The 26089-nt window shown below is 30.5% G+C and overlaps 5 protein-coding genes across 10 annotated transcripts; 3 read left to right on the forward strand and 2 right to left on the reverse strand.

Moving 5' to 3' along the window:
- Nucleotides 1–942: 942 nt before the first annotated feature.
- Nucleotides 943–12120, forward strand: LOC122539157 (protein 5NUC-like). 3 transcript variants are annotated; one of them, XM_043673854.1, is made up of 8 exons: nucleotides 6104–6338; nucleotides 7034–7215; nucleotides 7827–8321; nucleotides 8924–9155; nucleotides 9885–10484; nucleotides 10974–11411; nucleotides 11555–11744; nucleotides 11826–12120. In XM_043673854.1, the coding sequence occupies exons 3-8, from the start codon at nucleotides 8185–8187 to the stop codon at nucleotides 11999–12001; spliced, it is 1773 nt and encodes a 590-aa protein (XP_043529789.1). In that variant the 5' UTR covers nucleotides 6104–6338; nucleotides 7034–7215; nucleotides 7827–8184; the 3' UTR covers nucleotides 12002–12120. The 3 variants fall into 3 exon arrangements, with proteins under 3 accessions (XP_043529771.1, XP_043529789.1, XP_043529781.1); XM_043673836.1 differs by lacking the exons at nucleotides 6104–6338; nucleotides 7034–7215 and adding an exon at nucleotides 943–1083; XM_043673846.1 differs by lacking the exon at nucleotides 7034–7215.
- Nucleotides 12121–12471: 351 nt separating this feature from the next.
- Nucleotides 12472–15742, reverse strand: LOC122527012 (SET and MYND domain-containing protein 4-like). The gene is made up of 6 exons (XM_043650780.1): nucleotides 15027–15742; nucleotides 13719–14933; nucleotides 13373–13653; nucleotides 13119–13277; nucleotides 12895–13038; nucleotides 12472–12811 (listed from the first exon to the last, which is right to left on the reverse strand). Exons 2-6 carry the CDS (start codon nucleotides 14782–14784, stop codon nucleotides 12566–12568), a joined length of 1896 nt encoding a protein of 631 aa, XP_043506715.1. The 5' UTR covers nucleotides 14785–14933; nucleotides 15027–15742; the 3' UTR covers nucleotides 12472–12565.
- A 580-nt stretch (nucleotides 15743–16322) lies between these two features.
- LOC122527003 (E3 ubiquitin-protein ligase Topors-like) lies at nucleotides 16323–20767 on the forward strand. 2 transcript variants are annotated; one of them, XM_043650766.1, is made up of 8 exons: nucleotides 16323–16494; nucleotides 16786–16862; nucleotides 17180–17603; nucleotides 17685–17918; nucleotides 17998–18269; nucleotides 18353–18511; nucleotides 18622–18835; nucleotides 18913–20767. In XM_043650766.1, exons 3-8 carry the CDS (start codon nucleotides 17221–17223, stop codon nucleotides 19946–19948), a joined length of 2298 nt encoding a protein of 765 aa, XP_043506701.1. In that variant the 5' UTR covers nucleotides 16323–16494; nucleotides 16786–16862; nucleotides 17180–17220; the 3' UTR covers nucleotides 19949–20767. The 2 variants fall into 2 exon arrangements, with proteins under 2 accessions (XP_043506701.1, XP_043506692.1); XM_043650757.1 differs by lacking the exon at nucleotides 16786–16862 and having other exon boundaries at nucleotides 16324–16494.
- Nucleotides 20768–20860: 93 nt separating this feature from the next.
- Nucleotides 20861–22325, reverse strand: LOC122527058 (probable dimethyladenosine transferase). The gene is made up of 5 exons (XM_043650870.1): nucleotides 22137–22325; nucleotides 21683–22049; nucleotides 21226–21571; nucleotides 21047–21153; nucleotides 20861–20972 (listed from the first exon to the last, which is right to left on the reverse strand). The coding sequence occupies exons 1-5, from the start codon at nucleotides 22192–22194 to the stop codon at nucleotides 20930–20932; spliced, it is 921 nt and encodes a 306-aa protein (XP_043506805.1). The 5' UTR covers nucleotides 22195–22325; the 3' UTR covers nucleotides 20861–20929.
- Nucleotides 22326–22361: 36 nt separating this feature from the next.
- On the forward strand, nucleotides 22362–25820 carry LOC122527016 (ras association domain-containing protein 8). Of its 3 annotated transcripts, none has more exons than XM_043650795.1 (10): nucleotides 22362–22484; nucleotides 22810–22936; nucleotides 23036–23146; nucleotides 23225–23524; nucleotides 23602–23961; nucleotides 24091–24252; nucleotides 24343–24459; nucleotides 24553–24692; nucleotides 24762–25069; nucleotides 25136–25820. In XM_043650795.1, the coding sequence occupies exons 2-10, from the start codon at nucleotides 22865–22867 to the stop codon at nucleotides 25234–25236; spliced, it is 1671 nt and encodes a 556-aa protein (XP_043506730.1). In that variant the 5' UTR covers nucleotides 22362–22484; nucleotides 22810–22864; the 3' UTR covers nucleotides 25237–25820. The 3 variants fall into 3 exon arrangements, with proteins under 3 accessions (XP_043506730.1, XP_043506745.1, XP_043506738.1); XM_043650810.1 differs by having other exon boundaries at nucleotides 23602–23748; XM_043650803.1 differs by lacking the exon at nucleotides 22362–22484 and adding an exon at nucleotides 22588–22717.
- Nucleotides 25821–26089: the final 269 nt, after the last annotated feature.

Consider the following 26089-nt stretch of genomic DNA (forward strand, 5'->3'; position numbering starts at 1 on the left):
GGTAATAAAATGTTCTTTTTCTTCTTTTCCTTTTTTTATTGAGTTCTGCGTTTGAATTGAATTTTTTGAACAATCGTGTGAGAATATCAGCAACTTAGATAGAAGAATTTAATACAATTGGATAAAACTGTGTAAATTTTATAATGCGATAGGCAAATATTTTTTTCAGTCGTTGAAATATTATACAGTAAATATGTAACTGAGGAAAGAAAATAAGTAAAAGTTAGAACGATTAGAAAACATAATTTTTGTGATGTAAGTACGTCAACAACTGTTTCTTACAAAGTTAATTTGCATCAATATTTGTTTATTAGTATTAATAGATTTTTGTCTCTAACAATAACAAGCTAAATGTTTGATTTTACAAATTACAAATCATTTAATTACTTTATTTGTTGCAAAATTGTCGTACAATGTCAATTTACCAGCATTATTACATAATTGATAATTGTCATTAATTTACAAGTTACGAGCTGAACTACAACAGCTGTTAATACATTTTACAAATACGTTCTACAAATTATTTATGAAAAAGAATGATATAAATTATGAATCGTCTTACGAAATGAACAAACTATATATAGTACGATAAGAGGTATAAACATCAAATAAAATTGACAATTCCTTATTTATTTATTATTTGTTCTGGTAACTTGTAACTTGTAAAATTCGACTGACAGTCAACGTGTTAATATTACCCAAAACGCAAGAACACATCGTAACAGCAAAGGAAATATTTTCAAAAAAATATCAAGAATATAAATCTTTAATCTTATTGCTGGCGCAAACCTGTAATCACGTTTGTGAGATTGTATCCATTGTTTGGATCGGTTCTAGGAACGATTAACTAGTTTAACACAAAAAGAAAAAGAAAAAAATGATTTACTTGGATAAATGCGTTTAAAGGGGAAGGGCGGAAGGCAAAAGAATTTCAGACAAAGGGGCCCTCGAACAATTCGTAGACTCTTAGGAATCCTGACTCAGTCTGTTCTTATCCTTCGGACGAGTAGCATCTCTGGAATTGAAGTCACTCGTGAAGTGTCTAACCTCGCGAATTCGCAAGTCGTCGATCATCGAATGGGGGTGAGTGTTTCTTTCTTTTAATTGTTGGAAGCCATTTGACGCATTTAACTTAAGGAATCAAAATGATGGGTTTCGGTTTTCTTTTTATTCAAAAGAGATTCACAAAACTAAACTGAATTGTAGAGATTTTTTAAAAATATGGATTATAATATAATAAGATATATTGTGAAGATATATGATGAAAATTTTTTGGTAAAATTTTTAGTTCACATAGATAAATGTCACAATAGATATCAACTGATAATAAGATATTAAATTTTATTAATAAAATACTTATTGAAAATATACACTTTATAAAAGCTAGAATTATTAATTATTTGAATTATATCAACGCTTACTGAGCATAAATGTATACGTGTTGATAAAATGTACACGTGTTCATGTCTGATCTGCGTTTTTAGTGCGCAATAGTCTTACCTACTATTTGCCTTATCTATTACCTTTCCAAAAGTTGGAAAAAATTCATACAACACTTTCAAACGTTCGAAAATTTATCAGAAAACTTTTCACAAATAATTTAATTGTTTATATGCATTATATATTAAATTATATATTAAATAGCATGTACGTAGTAAATACAAGCGACAGTATAAAGTATGTAATAAAATGTGTTTTGTTTTTATTAAGTGTATATTTGCAATAAATACTTCATAATTATATGATAAAAATTGTTTGATCAAATTGATTTGATAGTCGTATGTTATTGTAATTCTACTAAAATTTCAATTTATAGAATACACATAAATACGTTCAACGAAATTTTCCATCGTTATACAAATATTATTACTTTCGTGTTGGTAATTAACGTTGGCATTGAAATTTTATATTTTAATTGTGACATTTAGACGTATAAATCGTTGTTTTATCTAGGCAAAATAAATAAAACGATACGCGATATTATTATTTATCAAAGCTGATCCTAAGCACTATGCCGATGAAGTAACTCCGCATATAAAATAGATGACGAAATAACCTCGATAAATTATATCAGTGGAAAATATCCCGATACTAGTTAGAATATTTCAAAACTCAATTAATCAACTAACTAACATGCTAAATTTTGCAACACCTCGCTAAAATCGTTGCAAAATCGCTCGACGGAATTGCGTTTTCCTCTCCTCCGTGATCTAAATCGATTTTTCTTCAATAATGCGCGTATAACGTTTCAATTAAATTCAACAGACTAACTGACAATTTCTAACAAATATATCAACGACTTGAATGTCTATATTCAAAATAGAAATTAAATTACTTGAAATAATATATTTAATCGATCAGAGATCGATTTTGTAGGCATTAAAAATTCAATAAACAAGTCCACCTGCAATGATTTTATCCTTTATAATCACTTCACAACAGAATATCATGACTTTTATTTTAATTTTCTCTTTCTTTTTATTTCCAAATTAAAAATCGTATTTAACAAACATTCTCGCAATGTTAATGCAAGTGATAATATTTTAGCAATAATAGTATAGTAATTTTTATTATTAATTATAATATATTTAATATTCTAGTATTTGAACTCGTATTCCAATGAATTCAGTCGACCTTTATTTTTCAAACATGTTCGGTCACGGGAGAATAAAGATTATGACTTATTAATTCCATGAAAAGGTAATAAACAAGAGCTATAACTTACTAATTCCATGAAAAGGTAATTCACAATTAATTCCTCAGGTAAAGTTCGTACACTCTAGTAAACAAAACAGTATATTATACCTGTACACCTAGTATATTATACCTGTACACAAACAGAAGAATTCGTTTGAAGAGAATGTAGCCATAAGAAAACACGTAAAGCCTTTTACAATACCACTGATAAAAAACATAATCAGTAAGTTTTACGATTGTCAGTGTTATCGTTGCTATTCATAGATTTACCATATTGTCAATATAATTTTTCTTCTAGTTCTTCACTACGTCTAAACGTTTGACGAGACCTTGCTTGAACGTCACTCTTTCAATTTATTTACCTCTGTCATTCTTAGCTGTCATACTTAACTTTCAAGATAGCAACAATGAAAAAATATGAAGACCACGTAGAAAATATATGACACGTGTCCGTTTATGTTGATTTTTTTTTTTTAATTTACATATATCATTTGCTGAATAAACAATTTGATTTTGTGAAATAGTTGAGAAAAGATTCAATTTAATGGATCTGATTTCTAGTGACAAATTCAGAAATTTGGTAGCTAAAACAATTTTTGTTATTGCGTGAAATAATTAAAAAAGAGTATAATCTAATATTTTCGAATACGTACGAACTTCTTGGAAGTAGGCGACAAATTCAGAAATTTTACGTCACTTAAGGCTGCTCTAAAAGAATTAAAGTATACAGAAATGTACAGAGAGTACTTACAAAATAAATATTTTATGTAAAACAATTGGAATGCATCGAACGAAAGAATTAAAGACGTTAGACTAATTCCTTTGCAGCGAATAAGCGCGAAGACGCGTCTTTTATTACGAATCTTTTAATTGTCCCTCAATAAAAAACGGGAAACATGACTTGTCGTATCTTCACTTCCAACCTTCAAACATTCCTCGCTTGCTCTCAGACAATCAGAATGAAAAAGCATCGAGCGAAAAAGATAACGCTAGACGACGCTGCTCATCCTGGCGCGCTGACAATTTCGTTCTATATTCGAATTCTGACCATGTCATGTTCATTTTAATAATGCCACGACTGTGACCGAGTAATCACCCACATGAAGAACCGGAAGATGAGTGCACTGTCATCCTCGTCTACCATAATTCGCGATAAAGGTGTCATTGGTGTGCTTGTCTCATGGCGATTTGCTGTTATTACGTAAACTGAAAAACCTTCTTCTTGATTTTACTGTTTTGATCCATTTAAAAAAAAAAAAATATGAAAAAATTAAATTTTAACGAGGAATTTTAAAATTTTACAAATAAAGTATTTCATTGTAAAGTGTGGAAAAATTGGAAAATTTCAAAAGTTTTTAAATAAACTGTTTTAATTTGACAACAAACGATAATCAGTAGTCGTTCAGATTTCTGTCTGGCATGCTTTTCAAAGCAAAATACAAAAGAAGATGAAAAAAATGTGGAACATCGCGTGTCGAACAAATCTGCTGACAAATCATTTGATTTGATTTCTGTGTTTATTAGGGAGATCTGATAACGAGTTATCACGAGATTAAACGCTTATTATTTTTATTTTTCTTACGTCCAGATAATAGAAAGATGATAGAAGTTAGAAACTTTCCTTTCGAAATTGTGCAACAGCGAAAGAATTAGTGCTTTATACACATCTGCGTGTGTAGATAATAACACCGACAATGGGGAAAATTTATTTTTAATAAAGGAGAGGATTTTTAACTCTCGAAATAAAAATGAAGAAATTGACACCATTGTCGTATACTTATTTTACAAAGAGATGAATTTTCGCAATCGTATCAAACAACGTAACACTTGGTCATTATTTTCTCGATCATTTGCTTGAAGCAGATATGATTTAAAGAGACGATTTTCCTTTTTTTTTTTTAAATAAACATAGATATCTAAATTTTAGTACAAAAGTTAATCCATGAGTACTATGAGTCGATCTAAATATGAATATTATATTTCGTGTAACTGAAGAAATGAAGTAAAAGAAAAAATAAAAGAATAATTATAAAATATACACATATATGTTGCCAGGTATAATATTAATAATTAATATAATAAAATTAATGATATGTTAATAATAACGATACTTGATGTGAAATATGTATAAACTTGTATCAAAAGTACACATGCAAATTCCGTTATTATTTGGTAAATGTCATCATCAAAAATATTGTGTTCCACAAATTGTAACGATTAAAAAATTTGAGATTGAAAAGATCTCTACACACATCTCCGGATTAGAAAGTATATTTGAACGGAGAGAAGAGCAGTTACAATTGAATTCAGTTCAATTTATTTCACCTTCTATTTTCATTTTATGTACTTACATGTATATACATGAGCGTATATGTACGTTGTACATAGTTCAAGATTGCATCACGTTTACGTCAAATGCGCACGTATATATTTAGTCTTCAAACTAAATGAAATCAGAACGATCTTAATCACTTTTAATCGATCAAACAGACTTTGCAACGCTTTCAAGAATCTGTCATTGAACTTTAAAAGTAGTCAGTTTGTCAAAAACTATAGCATTGACCTAACATAATCAACAACTCGAGAAGAGTATAGATAGCTTACAATCAGAGAAAAAATTATTTTTATAATTTATTTGATAATTCTTTATAATTCTTCATTAACTCATAAAAGATCAACGATGCATTGACGCAACATTTCATTTCTCTACAACTTTCATTCAACACCATGATTGTGAAAGAGAATTCCAAGGAATTGTTTGATATGCTTTATCGTTACTATTGTACTATTTATCTAGATTTCGCAATTTTTAAAAATTCAAAGATTGCCAATTTTTTGTGCATTTACAGACAAATTTTGAGATGCAAGATTGCCTCTTAACCTCGTCTTCATTCTAGTTATAATTTTAAAAAAACAACCCAATCAACAGATCAAGAAAAAAAGAAATAACTTCGTCGTGAAATAAAATTCTCAAATAAATTTCCCATTAAATGACAAAAGTTTCTCAAATTTTCCCAGTTAAATAGCAATAAAAAAAAAAAAAAAGAAAACGAAAACAATGATTTCTTTTTACCAAAAACGAAAAGAAAAAGAAACGAAGAAAGGTTCATTTGAACGTACGTCCATCACGTACTGTTCATCGCGCATCAGACAGATCTCTCAAATTTTCGTTTCCGTTAAGGAACCAGCCAAATCAACAGTTGGAAAAGTAAAGGACCGGAGGAAACTAAAATTACTTCACGTTCTCGCGCACACGACCACCATTCACCACGCATCAGATTTCCCAGCGAAACGATTCGAGCAGTGAAAGCTGCCTGCGAAACCACGTGTCTATTGCTTACTTGCGCGGGAAAGTTTGCCTTCATTTCGACCGGTTTGCTCCGACATCCACGAATCGGAGGAGCGACTCGCGGATTGTTTGGGGGACAAACGGAGGCGGCTCGAGCTTTTTGGTCGACGATCGCGTTCAGTCGACGTTGGTCGCTCGGCAAAATCGGCTCGTTAGCAGGAAACGCGAGTTCACCATCCCAGTCGTGTGCCACGCACTCGTCTCGTCGTGGTATTTGTTGTCGAACTGTGTGAATCTGGTTGTGCAACCAGAGGCCAGTTCTCATCAGACGCGGGGAAAGGAGATTTCACCGGTGAGTGATTGGCACGGGGATCCCTCTCGTTACGAGGGACGTGATATTTTTAGTTCAACAATCGGTACGTTCGAACGATCCCGGTTCCGAACGCTTGGCGGAGATTCGCGCGCTCCGGATGTCTGCTCCGTCGATACGTCATTCTTCTGTTAACCCTACTCCCAAGAGCGTTGCACGATGAAAGTCGATTGTCGCATTGAAAAGGATGGAAATCGAGAAATTTGGAAATTTGTTGAACGAGTGGCGAGGGCACCGAGTGATTTCTGAAGATCAATGTGAGAATCGTGAGATGTATACAGAGGGTTCTCGAATCGTTTAAAGGTTTTCTTTCGAGTGGTCTTGATCGAATGATTGATCGAGTTCGCGTAATGTTGACGTGGCTGAAATGTCTTGTCTAATGTTTCTTTTCTTTACTATACAATTTAGCTTTCTTTTCTTAATAATACAATTTTAAAATTCTGTGATGGCAAATATTAGTATTGTTACTGAATTTGAAAAATCAATTTAATCTATTCTAATCTGTGAAATCTATATTGTTATATTTACAATTAGAAAGAATAAAATTCTTTTAATTATATATATAGAAAAATATTGTATATATAATTCTTATATATTCTTCTTCCTGTATATACATTCTTTTAATTATGTATATCAAAATATTATATGTCTAATTAAAAAGAATAAAATCATTGCAGGTTAATAATTTACATAGTAAAAAGATGAGCAAAAATCAGGATACTTCTGAGCATTGGTATATAGTGTATATGATGTAGATTTTCGCTGATTCGCGAAAAGAAATCTTGGTATGCGTCGAAATAAAATAAAAAATGTGCGTGCCGACAGACCACATATCGGGAAATATTTAAATTCAGTAAAGGTAATGTCAGCAGTATATAACTTACAGCTTTGGTCGTCAAAAAATTTCTATCGTCTAAATTTCCCAAATTGCAAATTAAAAGTGAAAGGTTATTCTTCTTTCTACCTTTGAAAGTTTTCTCAACTCACTTTAGTTTCAATCAGGAATTAAAAAATTTTGCAACCCAAAATTCCTCATTTTTGTCTTTTACTCTAATTGAAAATTGTAATCAGAGGCCGTCATACTTATTAATGCCTTCCGATGTTATATAACTTGTTTCGATGGTTCTTCTTTTATAAATATTAAAATTCGTACTTCAAAAACTCAGTGCACAAAAGAATTTCCCTCACAAATTAAAAAAATAGAGTCCATTCTGAAATGATTCAAGTAATCTTCAATCTTCGATCTTCGGTCTCCTCTCTATCTTGAAGAATAACATCACAGTTTTTAATTCGTTAAAGTTGTAATGATCGTTTCTCGTTACACGGGGAATTTCACTGCCAAGTTTAACTGAAAAATAATTTTCTTACACGAGCGCGTGATGCGCGGTCGTTTGCAATAAAAATTAACGAGCTAGAAAATAGCGGATAGCCACGATTGTATTTTTTATTTTGTTCCATCTGGTTTAATAGAAAATCCGGAGGATATTAGACCCGTGACAAAGGATCCTGCGACGTGCTCGAAAACGAGAAATCCAACGATCCGTAAAATGAATGGATTGTCTTAAAACGAAGCCGTTGATTGTTGAGGGGGAGAAAAGGAAGAAGAACGAGACAGATAATAGAACAGGAGAGAAACGATGAGAACTACGAATCGGACGAGATCGTAATTGGTGAACCATTTGTCTCCTTCCTTGCCATTTTTCTGACTGATAATCACGCGCCGCCAAAGTAGTCGCTGTCTCGTTACATTTAAAACAGTCAGATAAAGCTGAAACCAGCGTGTAACTGGACAAAAGTGCAGTCTAATCGTGAACAACCACGCGACAAAATGCTCGTCGCTTGGATCGTGATCACAATCCTTCTGGCGTTCCCCAGTCAGATTCTTGGCAATCCTGTGGAACCTGTGCCACAAAAATCTGAAGGACTCACGCTTAGGATCGTTCACACAAATGATATGCACTCGAGGTAATTGTTTTTTGTGTTTTTGATTTCTTTTTTCCTTTTTCTATTGAGAAAGAGAAGTTGAATATTCGAAGAAGAATATTTATGTTTTAAGCTTTTCAAGAGTAACTGTTTCTTATCAGTGTGAGTATCCCCTTTTTCTTTTTCTTGAGATAGAAATAAAGTCTCTATGTAGCTCAAATTTATCATCACTTCGATTATTCGCTATTTTGTTACAATTTTTCCGTTTCTCTTTTCTCTTTTTCTATAATTATTATCTGTGGGAATTTTGCTTGGAAGTAATTAGCTTCATTGATCAGCTTGATTATTTATTTTTATTAAATTGTAATTATAACTGGTCAGCTTAATTATTTAGCTTTATTATTTTACTATTTCTTCTCCTATATACTTTCCTTTTAAATTTATTTTTTAGAGAAAGAACAAATAAGAAATATATGTTAAATTTCTTAGAAATAATCGTTATCGATCACAATATCTCAATTTCTCTATAAAGATAATCTCTAATTTCTAGAAAAGAGATAACACAACAATGGAAATAATGGTTATTGCAATTAATTTAGCTTAAAACTTAAGTTAATTCTGTTTTGTCCCATTAATGTTCACAGATTCATACAAACATCGAGATTATCAAGCGTTTGCTCAGAGAAAGAAGCAAAAGAGAATAAATGTTATGGAGGATTCGCTAGGATTGCAACTTTGATCCGACAAGCTAGGAATTCAGCGACACCGTGTCTTTTCCTCAATGCTGGTGATACATATCAAGGAACTGTGTGGTTCAACGTGTATAAATGGGAAATTGTGGCCAAATTCTTGAACATTTTAGCTCCGGACGCCGCGGTAGAGTATTCAACTTAAAGACATTTTTATAGCGTGAAATTTTTTTATCGTGCAGTTATATAAAATTGCACTTTTTTTTTTATTCGTCGTTCACGTGCCGTTATTTAATATCTCGCCAGTCATTTATATTGATTTGGACGATGGTTAATTCGTAGTAAAGCGAATTAAATGAACGGCTGTCTGAATGAGGCATTAAAAAAGATCGATTCGATTCAAGGATACTAGGGAGAAGATCGTCAAAAAGTCAATCAATGTACGATTGATATAATTTTAATAAATCATAAAATACGTAAATTATAACGTTAGATCGATTTTTCTTTTGTAAAAACTCTGTCGAATTGTTCAAATTTTCATTAAATTAACTAGTAACACAAAGATGCACGTTTTTGTGCATCAAAAATAAGAAGAATAGAATGAAACACAACACAGGCGAAAATTATTTTCACACGAGAATTATTCTGAAATTGAGTTTCGCTTGTTGTTGATTTATTAGTATAACAAAATTAAAAATCTCTAACTTTACAAGTTTATTACCATTATTTTACGACACGGTCGTAATTATAAATTACAAATTTATTGTTTGTACATTTAAAGCGAAATTTAAAGATCCAAAGAAGCAGTAGACAAAAAGAATTGAAATTTCCTCAGTTGTAAAATCGAAAGTCTAATCGAAACGCGTAAAACTACCCACAAAATAAAATTCTAGATTTTTCTGTCGTAAAATTGCAGAGTTTAGGAAACCACGAGTTCGACGACGGTGTGGAAGGTTTAATACCCTTCATTCAAAACGCCTCGTTCCCCATAGTGACCTCCAATCTGGACTTAAGCAAACAACCAAATCTGGCGGCCACGAAATTACAAAACAGTACAATTCTAATAGTGAATGGAACGAAAATCGGTGTAATCGGTTATCTGACCCCAGACACCAAAATAATCTCCACAACAGAGGAAGTGATCTTCCTAGATGAAGTGGAGAGCATTCGCAGAGAAGTGAAAGAATTAAAAAGCCAAGGTGTGAACATATTAATCGCTGTTGGACACTCCGGTTTCGAAGTAGACAAAAAGATCGCCCGGGAAGTGGAGGATATCGACATAGTGATCGGTGGACATACAAATACTTTCCTTTATAGTGGAAAACAACCGGATATAGAAGTGCCAGAAGGTTTATATCCAACAGAAGTAGTGCAGAAAAATGGAAGAAAGGTTTATGTGGTGCAAGCGTACGCTTATACCAAATATCTTGGTAATTTTACGGTGACTTTTGATAGTAAGGGAGAAGTGACTGATATCGTTGGCAATCCTATTCTTGTGAACAGCAGTATTGAACAGGTAAACGTTGGATTTTTATCATAACTCTATATATTATTATTATTTTATATAAAATAATTTTTTTATTTATTAATTATCAAAATGAAAAATTATTTTCGAAGTTATACTTGAATATTAATGCTTGCGCAATATAATTCCAAAAGTGTAGAAGTTATTCTTAAAACTCAAGTAATTAGGTAATTTATTTTCTTTGCCAATTTGATCTTGATCGTCTTATTCCTAATTTTCAATTCTCGAGTTCACTTCACTTTTATTCGCCCCATAAAATTGTGTATTAGAAGTACCTAACCAGAAAGAAGCATCTTCTGTCTTTTCCAAATCATTTATTCTCTTTATTCCTGATTTTACTCAAAGGAGAGATTAGATTTTATGCTCTTGTTAATATATCATGATTTTCAATAAAATTAATTGAACAAAATCTGTGATATCAAATTAAAAATTGTATTAATTTTGTTAATTATACAATTCTTTGCTTTTGTTTCTTAATAGGCACAAGATATTTTAAACGAATTGGAACAGATGAGAGGAGCCATCGATAATATTAGCCTAACAGTAATTGGAAAGACACGAGTGTTTCTCGAAGGAGATAGTAAAATTTGTAGACGAAGGGAGTGCAATCTGGGCAATTTAATTACAGATTCTATGATTGATTACAATGCTGCTGAATATGCAGATCCATATAAATGGACAGATGCTGCGATAGCTCTTCATAATGGTGGTAGTATCAGAAGTTCCATCACAAGAAACGACGACGATAAAATCACCATGGGAGATGTCCTCGGCGTGCTACCCTTTCAGAACGCTATTGTAAAAGCTTCGATGACTGGAGAACTGATTTTGTCTGTATTAGAATGGAGCGTTTATAATCTAGAGCCAGACGATACCGCTAATCTCTATGGAGCATTTCTGCAAGTCTCAGGACTTCAAGTATGTAATTAAATTACTCATGGTAATTAATAAAAGTTGCTTAAATCAAAATATAATTTTTTTTACTATTATTAAAAATTAATATTTTACTACTCTTAAGTAGTATGTAATTGTAGTATGTTATTTTATTTAAATGGTTACAGGTGGTCTACAACTTAACTCTACCAAGAAAATCAAGAGTAGTTTCAGTAGAAGTATTGTGTGCATCTTGTAATGTTCCAACATATAGCAAACTTGAAAAAAATCAAACATATAATGTTCTTCTGACTGACTTCATGCAAAGTGGAGGTGATGGATATTCCATGTTAGAAGATCTTCAAACTACATCTCTTGGTATATTCACACAAATTTCGTTAGATATTTTAAATAAATTATTTGGTTAATAAACGATGTAACAACGCTTTTTTTTTATAGGTGTCAGTACAACAGATACTTTAATTGTATATTTAAAGAAACATAGTCCTATACATCCTGCTGTTGAATGGAGAATTACTTTTAATCAAACTCAGTGCAGTGGTTCTGACAGTATATACCAGTCCATAAGATTAATGATTTTATTACCAATATTCAGTTGGTTATTAGCAAGATAGATTCTAATGGTGTATTTTATGAAACTGACATTCAGTATTTTAAAAATTTACAATTTATACTGATTTTTTACGCACGTTTTCTATTCCACTACCTCAAATATACTATACTATAAACTGTATCTTTTGAAGTTCAGTAAGTTCACACAACTACAGTATCTATATAATTATTCGGTTCCGATAGAAGTACTTTGATCATTATTTTAATTAAGTACCCAATATTCAACGATATTGTTTTTTTTATCTCTGTCAATTTTATACATCAATATACATACATATACATACACACACACACACACACACACACACATATATATATATTGTTATTGATATCAAATATACATTTGTTACTGACTTCAAATGTATATAATACATAAATATATTTTTAATACACATAAATATATGATATAAATAAATATTATTAAACATAAACATATCTATATAGAAATATTTGATATAAAAATAAGAAAAAATAGTTTCATAGTACATTTATTTTTTTTTTTTTTTTTTATAAAAAATAACATTAAACTTTATTCTGTATAAATTCTATATTATGTAAAACATTACTTAGAGTTCAGGAATTTCAAATCGATTGCCATTCAAATCGTAGACACGTTTCAAAGTTTCTACTACATTATTCATTTCTTCACACGGCATTGGCACCAACTCAAACAGTACTTCGATCATTTTTAACAAATCGTTAAGGATGTGTTTATCTGAAATATTTCCTTCTGTCGCAATATCGACATATCTATTAAATTTCCTTAATGTATGATTAATTTTGTTCCGATCTTCCTTCTTTTTAACTAAATTCTAGAAAAAAAAAACAAATTACAAAAGTAGGTAATGGTATAAAAATAATCTCCTAAAATATGTTTAATTACTAAGTAACTTACTCTAAAAGACTTTAGATTATAGTATAGCGGCCAATCTTCTTCACATGCTGGACAATTGCACTTAAAATAATACTGTTTCAAAAGTTCTTTTTGTCTCACAGCTTTTGGTGTAATAGCATAATGTTGAGTATAATTATCACATAACTTAGAAAGAAGAAAAGAATATTTGTCACTGACATTGCATTAATATAATAATGTACTATTTATATATTACTTAAATATACCTGTTCACCTTCTTTAATAGGATACATAGCATATATAATCATATACTCAGATCTTGAATGCCTTAAGATATTTGGATTACAACTGTGATTAATTAAACTGAAGAATGGCATAGCTGCAACACCACGTTCAACTGCTTCTAATCCATATTCCTCAGAAAACTGCAAATAATTATTTATAAAGGTTTATGACAAAAAGAAAATTACAGAAATGACCATCAAATTCATGAAGCATTGTATTTTTAGTAATTACATACACTGTGAATATTACTAGGAATCAACTGCTGATGTCTCAGAATAAGACCACCAACAAATGTAACATCAGCATTTTTTATTAACACAGATAAATCTTTGCTTAATGGACTCCCAAACATGTTAGTACCTGTTGCTAAAAAATATAAAATAAAGCTTGCATCTAAAGATCTTCTAAAAAGATCTTGTACTGAACGTTTCTCAGTATTAGTCACAAGACCTAATAAACTTCTATATTTATCACTAGGAAAGGTTCCATCTTTAGAAAAACCTTTTGTGCGAGGATCTGAAAAATTTGTAAAATTAATACTCATTTATATTATCATCGTAGGGATGCATCTAGTTATTTACCATCACAATTATCAACTTCTTTTAACTCCTCTCGTAATTCTTGCATGCTTGTAGCTTCTCTCACAGCTTGAATAGTAAGCCTTAAACTGAACAGATCTAGTTTGACAAAATTCATCTTTAACATAGATGGAAATACTGCACATTCAACATCATGATATTTTTTCCAGTCCATAGCCTTACATTCCTCTGAACAATACATAGCATATGTGCAGTATTCACAAGGTATATTAGCCCAAGACACATCTAAACAATTTGAACAATGCGTATGCACATTATCAGGCGTTAATATCAATGAGTAAGGCTTTTCTACTGCAATTACTTCACCAGGCCTTATTCTACGAGTAGCTATAATATGTCTACCATATTCTTCATTATACTTTATAATTACAGCATCAGAAGCACAAGGAACTTCACTGTTATGAGTCTGTATCTTAGGAAGCGGTGGTTGTTTCAGAATATCTTGCTTCTTAAACTTTTGAGATACTAAGTTGTGGTTTATAGAATTTAGTTTTTCATTTAATTTTTTTCGATTAATATCATTTATAGACATTTTTTCTAACCAATACTGTGCTTCATTTATGCCATCTTCCATACATGGATGTTTCAGTGCATTTAGACACTCAACTTTTCTTACGTAAAGCTTAGCACGTAAATTATCTGGATACTTGAGTGCTAGTGCTCTATCTATGTCTTGAATACATAATTCATATTTATGCAATTTCAATAAAATAGCAGATCTGTTAGCATATGCCAAAGCAAGTTGCTCAGATGGATAAGGAGCATAAGCTATACTTTTAGTATACAACTTTAGTGCATCCACACATGTATGATTCTTTAATGGTGTTGAAACAAATAATTTATTACCCTCTTCTCTTAATTTCTCCGACTCCTTTGCATTCTTTATATCGCCAGAAGCTTGTGGAATTATATTATATTCTAACATAACATTGAGACTAAATATTACACGTTCTTCATCAGTATATATAGCTTTGTATTTATTAATCATATCTTGATGTTTATTTGCAGCAATTATTTTCCTATTTAATGTATTTAATACTTTCTCCATTTTCTTTCTTTTGTATTATTTCTTCTTTGTATTCATATATATAATATATTATATAATGTGCATATATATATATATGCAAATTCAAAAATAACTATAGTTAATATTGAACGTCGAACGGCAATACCCGTTATTGTCGCCAATTTATGTCCCTAAAAAATTATTTTTAAAAGTATTACGTTTCTATAATAGTATAAAATAAAACAATATCCTTGTTGCAATATCGTGTAACAACGAATTATTACCTCAGGAAATCAGAATCTTTGCACATTTAACATAAAGATCATTGTGTAGTTTCACAACTAACTGTGGTTTAAGATCATATCAAACCAATTCTCAAGTTGAGTTCTAAGGAATCCCAAGTAGAAGTATCAAGTTGATGTTATATTAAAATAAACATATTGCATTTCATTCAAAAGCTAAACGGCAATAGGGGTCAGTTAGCGAGGCAAAATTCCGGTCGGTACTACCAACAAGTTCAAAGAATAGTTACAGTGACATTACAATTTGTACCAAAAGAATAACTAATTTTATCAAGATATTCATAAGAGTGCATTCTTTCAAACGTCATTTTGTTTCATTGGTCTATTGAATATCATTAATATCAATAATGAAGTAACTACGATACTTCGAATAGATGTCTTTCTTAGTAAGACGCTCGGAACAATTTAACAGGGCTTGATTTATGTTTTTCATTGGCTTAATTTATGTTTTTCATTGAATTATGTAATCGTAAAGTATTACACGGTATAAATTACACAAAGTGTATCTTTTCTTTTGTCATTCTCAGTTAAAAGTTGATACTTAATCTGATAACAGTTTGCAACGATAAACGTTTCGGCATGCAATGATGTATGCAAGTTTCTTGCGAGTCCAGACAAAAAGTTATACTTAATTTGTCTTTCTTATCTATCGTTGAAAGTATAAATTTTACTTGGTCGAATACGATACAACAGTGATAAATTATATTGAGAAATACTAATACTGAGAAACTATATTTGATTTTGTACAAACGTAATCTAATAAATTATATATGTACGTAACTCGTTACAAGTGTACGATAAATATGAGAATATATAAAAAAGTGTGCTTGTGTTGTACCATTCGGTTTTTCAAAAGCAACGTAAAGATATTATAATGCAACTGACAAAAATATCGTTTGCACCATCTCAAGCAACCTACGTACATAATTATAATCAAATTAAAGCGAAAATACAGAGATGAAACATGTTCAAGCTTTCTTGTGCAACAAATAAATTGGTCTGGAGATAATATTGAAATGTTGGCATTGCTCATTCTCACTGGCATTAAGTTAGTCAATACAATTGTAGCAAATTAAGAAAAATTCACACTGATGTTCGTTATTTATTCTCACATTATAGAGTCGGACAGTAAGTAATACATGTTTTAATGTCAATAGATCGAGACATCGGGAGTGAAATTCAAGCAAGTAAATACGATTTCAGCCAAGGCGCATGCTATCCGCTGCTTCGTGATGCTAGGAATTTTTTTTTAAGAAGGTATCACTGATGACAATAATCCTTCGGTTTAATATCTATCTCATTCATAGCATTACGCTATATCAGTTTCCGTTCTGCGATCATGGGTTGCTGTAAGAGTATCGTTCCCGAGAGAAGATAGCTTCGTCGGAGTTACTAATTATTTTTCGTATCGCAAACGCCGGTATTAGAATTTCCTTCCCGTTTCCAGAAGGTAACAAATCGCACGCACACGACTGTATGATTTTTGAAAAAAGAAGCAAAAAGAGAAAAAACATTGACATCGATAATCAATAACACGAAATGGAAACATACCGATTATAAAAAAACTTTATGACGCCTCTTTGTTTTCTATGCGACATATTTTTTTTATTATTCTTTTTTTCCGTTTTTTTGTTTCGATGAAAATATGTATTTAATAATCTATGCAAGCTCATCATAATCTTTTTTTTTTTTTTTTTTTTTTTTTTTTTTTTTTTTTTTTTTTTTTTTTTTTTTTTTATAGTAAATTTCAAGGAAAAGTGGTCTGTCTTGATATTTTTTAACGAACTTATGAACAGACATTGACGTAATAGTGTTTATGTACGTTTGTTAATTATTAAATTTTTGTACCATTGAATGAAATTATTTATACGAATATTCCAAACAACTTATTCTATTTAGTAAATATTTTTGAGATTTAATAATAAAATACTGATGTCGTTCCTAAATCACTTCTAGATTAATTGATAATTATATAATATTGTTAATAAAATTAACATATAGTTTACGAATTTTATTTCATGATGCGTACATTTAATTAATACATATTATCTATTAAGATAAAATAAAATTTTGTACAAATATATTAATATTAATTTTGTTGAACTTTGTTGAATTATCGATTCAATATATTTCAGGATAGTTCCTTTTAATAAATGGACAAATATATTAATCTATAATGGAAGGCCCGCTAGAAGTAAAAGATTCTACCACAGGTGTAGAGGAATCTATTAAATCAGAGGCACCTGTACAAAACCCAGATAGTAGCGATCGGAGTGATGGTGCAGTGTCACCTCCACCAAATTGTAGCATTTGTTTGGGCAAATTAGTGAATACCTCATTCACTGATAGTTGCCTTCATCAATTTTGTTTCACTTGTTTGCTTCAATGGTCGAAAATAAAAACTGAATGTCCATTGTGTAAGCAAACATTCAAATCGATCATACACAATGTTAGGTCAGAAGAAGATTATGACCAGTATCATGTACCTAGAGAATTGGCTACTTTTGACCTTTTTGAATTGGGTCACATGGATACTGGCACACATCGTTTCCACTATAGGTATCATAACTTTAATCTTAGATTAATGTTCAATATTAAATATCTAATAACTTCAGAAACAAAAAAATGGAATCATTATAGGACAACAATGACAGGACATCACAGACGTCCACATGAAATAGTGCTTAATCCAGAACAAGTTGCAAGAAGAGAACAGTTACCAAGTATAGCACCACAAGTTCCAATAGGAGAGCGTATACGTAGACGCGTAAATCCAACTGATTATCGTCGTACGATTTACAGGCATGGAATTTGGGCTACTGCATTGCCAGATGTATTTGGCCGTTTTCGTGAATGTAGTGCTGATTTTTATCGGTAAGTTGTTTATACGTTATTAATTTGCGAATTATTATAAACTTGATTAAACAAGTCAATATTCTTATTTCATCTACAGGAGAGAACCGAGGGAATTAAATCGACTTATACCATGGTTAAATAGAGAATTACAAGTATTACTTAATAACAATGCTTCACATGTTGCGTATGTATTAAGAGTTATATTGGATGCTCTTTGTCAGTATGATATCAGAAGTCCAGAATTTCGAGAGTTAGTACGCCCTCATTTCGCCGCATATACGGACCATTTTGTACATGAATTACTTAATTATGCCCGAACAAATTTTGATTTAATTGGCTATGATCAATCTGTAACTTATTTACCACAAGGTATATGATACAATCCATATTACTTGTATATCATGCGCTATACTTAATACTTTTTTTTCTAAAGTTATTGATATCCATTACAGGATTATCAAATGAATATGTAGCAAATATTTTATCACCTACATCTAGCAGTACTAGCACTAGTTCTGATGATTCTGACATTCGAGTTCTAGAGGAAGCAATTGATCTTAGAACAAACACAGACATGCCTAGTGTAGGACCACATACAATTAATATGCCTGGTAAAACCATTTATTTTTTTCTTTTTTCTTTTTTTTTCTTTTTTTTTTTTTGCTATCTCACGTCGTCAAATTACATGAAATTAAAATCGTGGAACATTTTTTTTAATCAGGTCCAAGTACTGTAGCACAAACGTTCCAGTTAGATATTCCATATAATGTACCAGATGTATTGACTATTTCTTCTGATTCCTCCGTGTCAGATAATGATTGTGAAGTAATTGGTTATGTGAAACCTCGTCATGAAAGAACACCGGAAATTATAGAATTACTTTCATCTGATCCTGAGGAAATAAATATTTCCCATGTATCAAATGATAACACTCAGTAAGTAAGATTATTTTATTTCAAAATACTTGATTTCAATAAAAATTAAGTTTATGATAATTTAATGTTATTATCAGAGCTCCAACGTGCTCTGCTTCATACGAAGATATTGTCCAACCCAGTACGTCTCATAACATTAAGAAACGAACATTGGCATCATCGTCTAATGAAAGTGATTCCAATTCAGATAGTGATTACATTTTCCGAAAGTATCAAAATTACACTAGAAAACGTACGAAAAGGAGCAGCGCTAAAAAGCGTAACCGGTCAGTAGAAACAAGAGTCCGCAATCGAACGAATAGAAACTTATCTAGTTCAGGCGAAAGTGACGTTAGAAAAAAGGGAACTAAAAGAACTCAACGAACGTCAAAAAGAAGATTAAGTAGTAGTAGTAGTGACAGCAGTTCTCGCGAAATCGAATCAAAACCGACGGATGAAAAAAAATCAAGAAATTCGCAATATTCTACTGTACGGGTTCGTAAAGATTTAATTAAGAAAGAAACTCGATATTCGGATGATGAGTCATTCAGTAGTAACAGTAGTAGTGATTCAGATGAAATTATGAAAAATGTAAAATCTCGCACATCACGAAAATCTAAAAGAAAATACGCCACTAGTTCGAGTGATTTTGATACAGGTAGAAGTGAAAGAGTAATTAGAACAAGAGGTAAAGCAAGACAAGTATCAGATACAAAGCAGTCTCATCGAAAAGAATCAAGATACAAGAGTGATCGACAATCTGAATCTAGAAGTAGTAGTGCATCTTCTTACGATTCTCGAAAAGAAAAAAGAGATAGCTCTAGGCGCCGAGAATCTCAACGACATCTGAGTGATAATGATAGCACTTGGATAACCAGAGAGGTATTAAAAAAAAACCGTGAATTTAAATCTGAATTTAAATGTAAGGCGAGAGAAGTAATTGTAAGTAGTTCAGATTCCGATGAAGACTTTAGATCGCATAGTCAATGCAGTAATTACTCAAATAAATCATATACACACAAAAAGAAATCGAAACATAAAGATAAGCACAAGAGTAAAAAAAGAAGACGATCTAGTAGTAGAACACATAGTTCATCAAATCGATCACGACTAACCCGACGACATCCTGCTTGAAATTGAAATACATAACATTGAAACATTCCGATTCGAAAAATAATTCGATTACAAAAGGATATAAATGTGTGCAACTCCTACAAAATTTGGAAGGGGTTACAGAAGATTCTCAGGGTAACGTCAAATCAAAATCGATAAAAATAACTATGCATTTGATTAATTGGCTTAAATTCAGAATGATATTACTAGGTTCAATTGAAATTATTTAACGAACAATTTTACTACTTGATTGAAAATTTCTAACGAATTTAAGCAATTATGTGCACATAAAATACAACAACGACAAAGCATGATGAATTCATAATTTCCAATATTGATTTATGAATATTTCTTTACAATTTTAAGGGAGTAGAAATGCAACATGGCGAAAACATACTGCATTTTATAAGAAAATTAAGAAATTGTTTCATTTCTTTATTTCTAAATAAAGAAACAACTTCCACATGTGTTACAAAACTGTGTATAAAATACTGACGTAAAGTCATAGATTTTATTTATAATTTTTTCTACTGTATAAATTGTTTACAATAGAACTAAATTTAAGATGTTAATTTTTATGTTAAATTTTGAATAATATAAGAAAGAAACAAAACATTCTATACACACACATATATCGCCATTATTTTCATAAAGGTACAACAAATTTTGTTACAATTCCCTTCAATTTTGATTCCCAAAGAATATTTGTAAATACATCTCTACGTTATGAGCTAATAATTTAATTAAGACCCTAATTTTTTGTAAAGTATGTAGATTTAGAAATGCTATATGTAAAATTATACATGTTATATATAAATCATAAAATAATTAGTTTATAACTGATAATATTGGTTCTTTTTCTTTCTTTTTTTTTTTTGAAGTACTGTACACTTCTAATGTATGAAACGTGAGAGGATAAAAATCATGCTTTCAAATTATTCAAAAAATTATATTTTTTTTTACACCATATACACAGCTTTTTCACATTTTTCATATTTTAAATTATGTAAAATGCACTCCTTGCGCGTTAAACGCATGTAAAAGGCTAAAAATTTTAATATAAAATTAATCTTACAAAGTTAATCATAATTATTAAAATAGTTCATAAAACCATTATACCTGATAAAATCATCTATATCCATAGTTCTTGCACGTTTATTTTCAGCATCTGCTTTTTGCAAAATATCATTTACCATATCCTTGATGTAAAATCCCTCGGGAAGTTCCTAAATCATAAAATGAAAAATTTGTTAACATTTGAACCAATATTCTTGTGTACTTGTTATATCAATGGTTACCTTATTATTTAAGCTACAATGAAGCTTGTAATTTTTTTCTAACATTGTTAAGACTGTGGTTTGTTTAAATACTGCTGAAAGAGTTTTATTTTTTCGAACAAATGCAATTCGTGTTAAACCATCCCACTCTTGATAATTAATTGGAGGTGGTGGATTGCGTGGTTCTATTCGAACTACATTTGATTCAACTTTTGGTGGTGGTCTAAAATTATTTTTCCCTACTTTCATAAGCAAGTCCACTCGTGCTAACAACTGCGTATTTATACTTAAACGACAATATAATTTATCCCCTGGTTTTGCTACTAAACGTTCAGCAAATTCTCTTTGAAACATAAGCACGGCACATCTGCAGAAAATAATGTGCTAATCAAGCCTGTTTCTGCTTAGATTTCCTGTATGTTAAAAATGTATAATTCTTAAATAGTAATAAACAAATTTTTAAACAAAATGAACATACCTGAACAATGGCCTGTGTAAAAGTAATTTGAATACTAAAGGTGATGATATTTGATATGGTATATTGGCAACGCATAAATCAAAAAATGGTAAATCTGTCTTTAAAATATCACCTATCATGATTTGCAATTTTGACTGATAAGGTGTACCTTGTACACGTTTCTGTAACTCGGCTACCATTCTAGTATCCAATTCACATGCTATTACTTTCTTAGCTTTGTCCAGTAATTTTACTGTCATATTACCAGTACCTGGACCTATTTCTAATACAACATCTGTTGGTCTAACTGCAGCCTTTTCAACCATACTTTGAATAACAAGCGGATTTTTTAAAATATGCTGTCCAATGTCCGTATTAAATAAAATTCCTGAAAGATTAGTACACATTACATTTATCATAGGAGAAATTTGTTACATTGTAAAAAGAAATATATCTATCTCATAGAGAATATTACCCTGTTTCTGGACTTCTTTATGAACACGAGTTGTTTTTTGCGTACGCACTTTCGGCATTTTGTATGTATTATGTTTGAAATACAAAAATATAAAAATTTAATCATACAAAATTCGTCACGTGTCAATAACAAACATTGAACGAAGAAAACCACGTTCTTAAGCTCAAGTTGAATAGATCGTAATTCGAAAGGAATAATTCATTTCTGTGCTAATGTTTTCAGCTCCCTCTTGTGGAACTTTCGATTGCTGAATATCCCTTATCAAATTTCTTTTATTATTATAATATCAAATATTATAAATTGCTAAGGAGTTGCAACATCTGAAAGAAATGCATTTGTCTAACAAAGGTACATATCAATTAATTATTAATTGTTAAATAATGAAGTCAAACTGCTAACAAATTCAGAGAAAAGCGTTTACCTATCTTTTGCATTAACATGGACGTAATCTGTTATTTTAATAATTACATAGTTAAGGTTATAGCCAACGGATTATTGCGATATTTAAGTTTTATCGAACATGTTTATTTAGCTTGCTAATAATTATCGAACGTGTTTATGAAGCTTGATAATAATTATCTGTAAATGCATATGATTATTGATTTTTTTTTAATGCACAAAATATCCACTCTAATGATAACGATAATTATACAGATGGCTTATCATTTTTCAGGAATAAAATTTTGCGATGCAAAAGTTTAATTTTGAGATCCTAAATTGGTGACGTTATGGAGCTGAAAGTATGGGTAGAAGGAATACAACGTATTGTATGTGGTGTTACAGAAACGACTACATGTCAGGTTAACAATGTTTTCTTTAAATATTACAATTATTTGGATGATGCAATTTTCACAACTTTAAACGCTAAATTCTACAGTGTAATAGAATTTAACTTTCAGGATGTAGTATATGCTCTTGCCCATGCAACGGGCCAAACAGGTAGATTTACTTTAATAGAAAGGTGGAGAACTAACGAACGTCTTTTAGCTCCATATGAAAATCCTTTAAAGGTATTAACACGTTTAATTTTCAAATAATAACTGATAATTTAATATAGAACTCACAATGATGTAATTTATCTTTCTAAGATTCTGATGAAATGGGGAGAATATTCTTCAGAAGTTCAGTTAATATTAAGACGTTCTACCCCAGAAAATAATAAGGCATCTAGTTCATTGGGATCTCGTTTAAATCATGGCACAAGATCAAATGGCCTGATGAGTTCAGAACATATCACAAGTAATAGTGGACAAGATGACACTAAGAATGCCCCAACCCCAAATTCTGAACTTGATGATTTACAAGGTTGTCTTGATAGAAATCGTGACATCAGAAAATCATTAACGTTTGGAGGATTACATGGACATGTTATGGAAAATAACACAGAAGTAAACAATATTTAAATTATACATTTTCACAGTTAATTCTCTCTGATATTTTATTATATTTTATATGTATATTCTAGATTCAAATGGAAAATGTTGCCATAGTTCAACCTACATTGCATTTAAAAAATAAGGAATTGAATATAAGAAAAAATATACAAAAACCAGCTCAGTCTCCTACCCGTGCTAGTAGCAGCGAAAGTAACACACATTTATCACAAAAGAAAGTGCGTGAAGTTCCCCCATATAGGGATCCTCCAGGTCCAGCTTCACCACCTTTAAGAACTTTACCCCCATACAGAGATCCTCCACCACCTAACTTAAATAGTCCTGGAAGATCACAGTTTCAATCTAATACAAATATTGGAAGTCCTCATGTACATAAAGAAGATCAACCATCTTCCAGTAATTCTGTCAAACTAAAGAGAAATCTTATTCAGGTTCTACAGACAAGATATTTTTTAAATATGAAATATATACACAAATAGCTAGAACAATATTTTCATGTAGATACAACATGATAATACAGTTATTGCAATTAATGCTCTTAATCTTTTTTGTATGTTTAGGAATTTCAAGATACAAAAGGACAAACTCAATCCATAAACCAATTATCTGGTCAAGCTCAGAATATGGTTACAGTTGCTTACACTCAACGCTATGTTGAACTTATTAGACTAGTCAATAAGCAACGTGATACTATTAATGCGCAGCAAGCAGATCTTACTAAAGTATGAATTTTATAATTTTGTATATTTAATCACACATGAAAAAGTTTTACAAATATATACATAAATATATATTTTATTATTTATCTATAGTTTGATGCTGAAATATTGTATTGGGAAACTAAAAATAGAGAACAAATGCATCAAATGGATTTTATTTCTCAGGAAGTAAATCGTATGGAAGCTACTGGACGTCTTATCGAAGAACAGGTATGTATTAATACTTCATGTTATAAAATATTTAAGTTTATAAAATACTTTGTATTAGTATCATAATTGTAACAATATTTATTGGTTTTACAGTTAAAAGAACTAGCACATGTTGAAGAAGAAAGTGAAATAGTTAGACAACAAGAAAAAACATTAAAGTCAGAAATTACTTTGCTGAGATCAAAACTTGCAAATTGTGAAACAGAATTACTTCAGTGTAAAAATAAAATCAGGTAAAATATTAGAAATATCGTTAAATTTTTTGATTTGTAGAAGGACAAAATTAATTATTTTCATTGCAGATTAGTTATGGAAGAACTTGCAATAGAACAGCATAATATAAGTCGTGAAACAGACGAAAGACAAATAATGGAACGTAAAATTATTACCGAAGTTGAGCATCTTCAAAATGAAGTAGAACAAGCTAAACGTTCTGCTGAATTAGCTTCTCAGTGTGCGGAAACATTAAAATTGGAAGTAGTAAGTTTAGAGTCAGCGATTGTTGAAAAAAAATTACAAGTAGAACGATTAGTAACAGATATGAAAGAAGCTAATTTACAAAGTCTTGCTGTTGCTTGTCAAGACGAACAAGTCAAATCATTATTTGAAGGTATTTGTATACTTAAATTCAAATATAGTTGAAAATGTTAATTAATTTATTCCATTCTCCATATAGGCACTCATAAACCTGGTAGTACGCGTAAAATGATAGGTTCGCCAAGACAATTGGAAACTGCGGTACCTACGAGTAAAAATCCACATGGTGTTTGGGTATAAACGTATATTATTCGATATACTTTGAGATATTGAACATAATATTTTTTATTTTTAATACAGTAAACGATTAAATATTTCGTATAGGATTACACGTGCAGTTTGCACTTCTAGTAGAATCAGTGTAAGTGAATAAGATATTTTACTTTCGTATTGTTCATGTATACACTAATTCTTCTTATCTATTGGCCATATAATTTTGAACAAGTTTAAGTAATAAGTATAAATCGTATTAATAGTCTTAAACATTATTTGTATATATCCAAGATAAAAAAATATTGGACAATACATTTATCCAAAGTATTACAATTATAAATCATGTGACCTGTTTGCATGATATAATTTAAGTAAACGTACTTATAAATTGTTACAAATTTCATGGAATTATTGTCTGACATAAGATTATATATTTTCTACAATCAAAATGATTCCGTAAATTAAAAGCATTTACATATTGGTGCACTTAAAATATTAATGTAGTACACACACGCATATTGTGTATCTTGTACATATCGTTGAAAGCATGTGATAACAAAGTCTGAAACATTCTATTCTACCTTCTGTTGAAGTATAATAATTTTTAAATATTTAAGAATTTATTGTTTAAATCTCATTCCATAACTGAGTTTATTCTATATATCAAGCAAACTTATTTTTCGTAAAAAATCTGATTGTATTTTGAAAATTTCATTTCATTTTGCAAAATTACAATCTGCGCTGATTATATATTTTATTATTATTGAATATCATCTTCACACTGCCATTATTAGTACTGATCTTTTAAGTATAATATTATGTATAAGTTTATTTCATATGTAATTTCATTTTTACAAAATCTACATACTCTTGTTGTATG

The sequence above is a fragment of the Frieseomelitta varia genome, unplaced genomic scaffold, assembly GCF_011392965.1.
Source record: "Frieseomelitta varia isolate USP_RPSP 00005682 unplaced genomic scaffold, Fvar_1.2 scaffold_1022, whole genome shotgun sequence".
Taxonomy (NCBI): domain Eukaryota; kingdom Metazoa; phylum Arthropoda; class Insecta; order Hymenoptera; family Apidae; genus Frieseomelitta; species Frieseomelitta varia.